General features: G+C 36.0%; 1 pseudogene and 1 gene segment (V, D, J or C); both read right to left on the bottom strand.

Moving 5' to 3' along the window:
* Nucleotides 1-383: 383 nt before the first annotated feature.
* On the bottom strand, nt 384-921 carry LOC127157978 (Ig kappa chain V region K29-213-like). The segment is given in 2 exon segments: nt 384-733; nt 854-921. Coding segments are annotated over 2 exon segments (396 nt in total).
* A 4839-nt stretch (nt 922-5760) lies between these two features.
* On the bottom strand, nt 5761-6213 carry LOC127157973 (immunoglobulin kappa variable 3-15-like; annotated as a pseudogene).
* Nucleotides 6214-7191: the final 978 nt, after the last annotated feature.

Below are 7191 nucleotides of genomic sequence, written 5' to 3'. Positions count from 1 at the left end.
TGATGTGTGTCCTTCAGTATCTGTGTCACTCACAGCTGTTACTGAATGTTTCTGCTGTTCTCTGTGCAAACATCTGCAGCTTTAAGTGAATTATTTATTGCTGGAAAGTTTTGAATGATGGAAAATTGTGGAAAATTGTTATTGGTAACTTTGTGGTGGCACTTGTTGCATAGACAGTCACAACACAAATGTTCACTATTTCAATATTTTCAATATATTATATATTATCTAAAATATAATAGATTTTCAATATGTTTTCAATAATATTTTCACTGTGTAATTGTGTTGTTCATGACCCTCTCATCAGCAGCTGCAGTATCTCTCAGCTGTATCAGTGCAGTCACTGTGACTCTGACTGATGGAGGTTTTTGTATGACTCTTTATCACTGTGTGAACATCCAGTTATTATTTATGTAGTTTATAGCCATACAGTAATAATCCCCTGTATCTTCAGTCTGGACTCCACTGATGGTCAGACTGAAATCAGTTCCATGATCAGCTCCATTTCCACTAAATCTAGATGGAGTTCCTGACTGGAGGGTTTTAATGTAATACACTAAAAGTTTAGGAGTTTCTCCAGGTTTCTGTAAGTACCAGGAGACACAAGATTTACAGTGACCATCTGATTGACGTCCAATGGCGCTGCTGGTTTTACAGGTCAGAGTGACTGTTTGTCCGTTCTGAACATGTTTCTCTGTTGGAGTCTGAATTACAGTCACCTGTCCTGTAGAGTCTGAAGAACAATTAAAAGTTCAATTAAACTTCTGAACTTCTGGAAAAAAAAAAAAAAAAAAAAAAAAAAAAAAAAAACCTAAGAAGCTATTTAAATAAAACAATGCCTTCAATACCTTACCTTGAAAACACATGCCTAAGATCAAGAAGATGATGATGAATGTCATTGTACTTCTTGTGTCTGTTATGATAAACAGTGTCAGTCATGAAGTGTTAAACTCACAGCACTATAAACACTCTCAGAGCACTGACGCATGTGATGACAATGCAAAGTGACTCTCACTATTTAAATCATTTACCTGAAGTCTGTTCATTCTCAAAGACATATAAAAGACAATTACACTGGATGTGTCCCAGTATGATCATCAGCTATTTGCCAAAAGCTCATGTCTGCTTCTGTGTGTAATAACCACTCAACATTGTTCTAGAAATACTTTATTAGTTTACAATACTAATGTATTGTTCTTTTATTTAACTGGGGTTTTGTAAAACAAAACAAACAAAATAAACAATGAATGTATCAATTTAATGTATCAGTTTGTTTGTTAATTTGTTTGAGAGCCCCACATGTATCTTCAACTTACATCTAGTAAACTCACTGAAATAACTTTAAAGATCCTGGTGATTCTCTAGGAAAATATGGTTAATTTGCTGGGCTGATAATAGACTTGATAATAAAGACCATCTGCTCACAACATAGATTCATACACAGTCTTAATGTTTGACAGTTTCTGATGTGTTTTTGAGAGTAATTTTTCAGATTTTGAGGTGTTTAATAAGGGAGAATTATGGATCATTGTCAAAGGAAGTGTTCATGGAGATCAAGTTGATTGTTGAACTGATTAATAATTATATGATATTTATAGATGAAATGTTATTTAAATGTTTACTTTAAAAACTTTAAAACTTTAAAATATTTAAAAACTAACAAATTTATTTTTTATTTTTTTATTTTATTCTGTTAAAAGTCACTTGGTAATCATTCATTCAGATAATACATATTTATTGTGTCTGTTTTGATTCATAATTTGTCTTCTTTTTTTTGCATTGAAAAGGTCAGGGCTCACTCACTGAACCATGAAAACAACTGCAGATGAAGGAAATTATGAAACTATTCTGTGTAATCAAATTATTAACCTCAAACACTGAAACATTTCCTAAATTCACTATTGGTTCTCTGTGTTGACTCTGTGTGTTTTACTGTGTCATGAATCTCCTGTGAGGATCTGAACATCTGCTGATGGAGCTGCTCTATTCTGAGAGGAACAGAATCACTCAAATATGAGTTTGACTCTTTGACTCTTTATTCTGTGAAATGAGTGAGTTGAGTTGGACTAATGGAGAGATGAGGTTTGTTCATATTCATCAGTTCACACTGAGACTCTCAGTCATACTGACCTTCTGAATGCTTGAATCAATTGTTTACTTTTTTGCATGGGACTTGAGCTGCTATCATTGTGCTGCTAACTAAAGCAACCAATAAATCAGTTTTAATTAATATATTATTTATAATAATTGTAATATATGTAACAAACAAACAAACAAACAACAAGAAAACAGTTTAAATAAACATATTTATTATATGTATTTATTATATTTATGTTATAATTAACAGACAAGATAAATATTTAGATTCAATGATTCAATGTTAATTTCTACACTGAAACAATGACATGTTGCTATCTGGGAAATCTTTTCATGTGGTCTTTTTTTATCATCACTTTATAAAGATCAACAAAATAATTTCAGATAAGTTTAGGTTGAAGCTGCAGGGTTTTTTTCTGTGAATTAAAATGACTGAGCTGTGTATGAAATATAATTATACTGTAGGAAACTCCATGATAAAAAAAAGGCCAAAGGTCAGATCAGTGACAAGGCCAGAAATCTCCAAGTGGATGAACCTTAGTGAAATAGGGTGGACTTGTACTCTGTGGGTTCTTTTAAAGCATTTTTTAACTGCAACTCTGTTGAAAGTAGTACCGTCTGAACAAAACAATTTACTAAAAAGAATAGGACAGTAAGTAATTCAGCAGAATAAACTGACTTATGAATGTTGGAAAGCACTCTTACCAGAATGTTTTTCATCTTAGTTAAGGGCTGTTAAAGTATTAAGCAGTGTTTCTTGTAATTTAAGTGGTGACCACTGCGAGATGCTGTTGTTATATATATATATATATATATATATATATATATATATATATGTTTCCCTGACGTGATGTATGAAAAAAGTGAAAATAAAAGGTTTCTTGCATTCTGAATGAAAAGAGCTCTGAGTCTTCATTTAAAATCAACAGGTTATGGGCCAAGAATGCTACAGTGAAGGTGCTTAAAGGCTTATTGAAGATACTGAGCGATTGTGAGACGAGAAAAATTAGCTCAGAATGCAAAACAGTGGTGATTGTTCCGTTAAACGGATCAAACTATCCTACGTGGAAAGTGCAATGTCAGATGGCATTGATGAGAGACGGACTATGGGACTTGGTAAATGGTACAGAAGTTGCTCCACGATCAGAACCAAGTAAGATGGCAAGTTACATGGCTAAAAGTGATCGCGCACTGGCTACCATCGTATTGTCTATAGAACCGTCTTTGCTCTATTTAATCGGAGAGTCTGAAAATCTGACTGTCGTGTGGAAAAGGTTATTGTGGCCACGTTTTGGAGCAGCACCTGGGTTTTGCAGATGGCTGTGTATTTTTTGGCTGCATGTCTTTTCCTCCATTATGTTTCTGTTGCCTGTAGATTCTTTGCGAGGATAAATCCAGAGGATACAACATAATGCACTGCAAAATGTCCTAAGACAGGAGAAATGGTGAAGATTTTAAGTGTTATGCATGCATTGTTTCAAATAAAGTATTTGATATTTTGTAATTATTGTCTGTTTTAATTGAATGCCAGTAGTACTGTACCTATGTAGAGCAAAACTAAAATAAATTTAAATGAATTCAATATAAAAATGATAAAATCTACTGAAATCTATATTAAAATGAATAAATTACAGTAGTATACTGTGAAATTTGACTCTTTTATAGTATTTGGCTGTAAAACATCTACAGTTTGCAACTGTAAATTAAATACAGTTTGCTACTGTAAATTCTAATTACCCTTTGAAATGTCTAACAGTGTGGGTGACAGTTACTAGTAACCAGACAACTGAACCCAAGACTGTAAAAGATGTCCTATCTATTCCAGACAAGGCCAAATGGAAGGAAGCTATGGAGAAAGAAATGGAATCATTGTATGCAAACGATGTTTGGAATCTGGTAGAACTGCCAAAAGGTCGAAAAGCAGTGGGCAGTAAATGGGTGTTCAAGGTCAAATTTGATGTTGATGGAACATTTGAACGGCACAGAGTCCGTCTAGTCGCACAAGGGTTTTCTCAAAAGTTTGGATCAGACTATGATGAGACATTCAGCCCAGTGGTCAGATTTGAATCAGTTAGAACAATAATTGCTCAGGCTGTTCAATATGGACTAAAGCTGCATCAGATGGATGTCAAAACAGCTTTCCTAAATGGAGAACTAAAAGAAGAAGTGTACATGCAACAAACTGAAGGTTTTGTTGTCAAAGGAAAGGAGCACCTAGTTTGCAAACTAAATCGCAGCATCTATGGACTGAAGCAATCACCAAGATCATTGTTCTAGATGAACAGCTGAAGAAAATGGGATTTGTGCAGACCACAGGTGATCCATGCATTTATACTGCAGCAACAGGTGAAATTATTGCTGTGTATGTTGACAACATTCTCTTGGCTGGATGCAGTAATAAACAAATGATGGAAGTGAAAAAAATGTTAGCAAAACACTTGAGATAAAAGACATGGGCGAGCTTACCCATTTTCTTGGGGTGAAAAATCATTCAAAAACCAGAAACAGAAGAAATTTGGATGAGTCAGACAACATATGCCAAAAAATGTGCTGGAGAAATTTGGAATGGAAAACTCAAAGCCGGTAAGCACACCAGTAGACATTAACACAAACTTGTCAAACACTTTGATGACAGTGAAGTAGTGATGACAATTTCAGTCTGCTGTTGGTAGCCTACTTTACTTGTCAACAAGATCAAGACCAGACATTGCTTACGCAGTGAACTATGTTGCAAGATTTTGTGCTAAACCTGTGAAGCAACACTGGACTGCTGTCAAACGTATCATGAGATACCTAAATGGCACCTTGAATTTAGGTCTACTACAGAAAAGACAAGCCAAAAGAATGCATTGGATTCTCTGATGCAGATTGGGCTGGAGACCAAGATGACCGTAGGTCCATGTCAGGATACATGTTCCAAATCAGTGGAGCAGCTGTGAGTTGGAGAAGCAAGAAACAGACGTGTGTAGCTCTCTACACAGCGAGAGCATGGAGGGAAGCTCCGTCCACTGCACCATAGCTGAGGGTGAGTTGAGCTCAGCGGACTGCGTGTTACCTGCTCTTCTCCCGTCATCATCTGCCTGCCCTGAACTCTCTCTCTGTCCTGTTTCGGCCAAGGAGGCTGTATGTGAACTGGCAGATCTGTCTTCCCTGAACTGTCTGCCTGTATGACAACGACCATGGAGGTTGTTCCCACTCCCAGTGCTGGGAGTGGCCTTGTGGTGTGTGTGGGCAGCACACATCGTTCCTAAGCCCCCTGAGCATCCTAAACTCCCACACAGCCTCCCTCTCCCACCACCTCTGCACCAGTCCTCACCATCGCCTCTGCTGTCTCCTGGCAAATCCAAATCCATAAACATAAACCAAGAATTAGTCATTGTGACATTGTGTAAGACTTTAAATCTTTATGTGTGTCAAAAGGAAAGCATCATGTCCAGACAGCAGAAGTGACTGAATGCAGTCTGTTCAGTTTGATTGACAGGGATCATATATTACAACTAAAACATCATGATCTTATTTAAACACTGACTTCTCTTTAGAAATGCAAGATTGATGTTGATTGTAATGATATTGTGTTCTGTGTATTGCAGCTGTAGTATCTCTCAGCTGTATCGGCGCAGTCACTGTGACTCTGACTGACAGAGGTTTTTGTACAACTCTTCATCACTGTGTGAACACACCACCGCTGTTATAACTCATACAGTAATAATCTCCTGTATCTTCAGTCTGGACTCCACTGATGGTCAGAGTGAAATCCCTGTTAGATCCACTGCCACTGAATCTAGATGGAGTTCCTGACTGCCGCTAATTTGCTCCATAAATAAGGAGTTTAGGAGCTCCTCCAGGTTTTTGTAGATAATACATGCAGTACCACCACAACAGCAGGCATCATTTCTGCTAGTTGTACACTTAATTTTGACTTCTCCTGTGTGAGTGAGCAAATGTGAGGGAGTTTGAGTCACTGTCACCTGCCCAATAGATTCTGTTAAGATAAGAGAATTACAAGTCAAATATTTTCACACAGTCATTTATCTTTGGAAAATACAAACATAAATCATTTTCCAAACCTTGACAAAACACTGCCAGAGTCCAGGCAAAGATGATGCTGAAAGTCATGTTTGTCGGTTGATGAAGAAGAGCTCTTGATCATGTTCTGTTATAAATACGTGCAAAGCACACTCAAAAAAATATTTCAGCCCTTAACTTAATTCAATTACGTACAAAATTTCCATGCATTTAGATTACGTAGTTTTAATTTAAACAAATCAATTAAACTTAATGTGATTCAAATGCATCAGTCTTACGTAAATGAAACAGGTAAAGTTGATGTAATATTTCCCAGTGTTAAACAAACCCTGCTCAGTGTTCATGTGTTTCCACACTACAGAGTGTTCAAGTAGCATTGACACAGTGTTGGAGTTAAGAAGATCATTATGTCATGATTGACCAATAATGATGAACACCTGCTGTTTACAAGCAGAATCAACGAAGGAAAGAGAAACACAAGAATCAGCCACAGCCAAAGATAAAATTAACTTAAATAAATGAGGACATTAAATCTCTGATTAAACAACTCCACAAACAACATTACAGATTGACTTGATTTCTGTCGTATATCTATAAATATTATTTCAGAACATCTAAACAGAGGTTTAGATGTTTTATTTTTTTAATTTTTTTTAAAGTTTCAATTGACCTCACCATCATGGCGAACAGGGTTTACTTTAGTTGGACTCTTGACTTTTGATTTTTTTAATGTTAGTTTTTTTGGCTGTTGTAATTATGTGTATGAAGCACATTTATTACAACAAAATAAAAAAGCCAAAAAGAAGTCTGATTAGCTGTTTTTGGTTAATTTTTATTGTTTGTTAAATCATTATCATCCAGTGGCATGATGCACTGATCTCATGCAGTGGTTAGTCTATTATTTTCATAATGTTTACGACAGGTGTATGAACGATTATGGATGTTTGTCTTATACACTAAATCTTGAAATCTACAGCATCAGTTTGACACACACAGACATCAAGAATCAGCATTTGAATCTCAACAATGGTGACATTCAACAGCTGCATGCTGGGTAACAGCAGATTA

Source organism: Labeo rohita, unplaced genomic scaffold (genome assembly GCF_022985175.1).
Source record: "Labeo rohita strain BAU-BD-2019 unplaced genomic scaffold, IGBB_LRoh.1.0 scaffold_129, whole genome shotgun sequence".
NCBI classification, from domain to species: domain Eukaryota; kingdom Metazoa; phylum Chordata; class Actinopteri; order Cypriniformes; family Cyprinidae; genus Labeo; species Labeo rohita.
The sequence above is the reverse complement of the archived record's forward strand: the minus strand, read 5'-3'. Positions and strand labels throughout refer to the sequence as shown.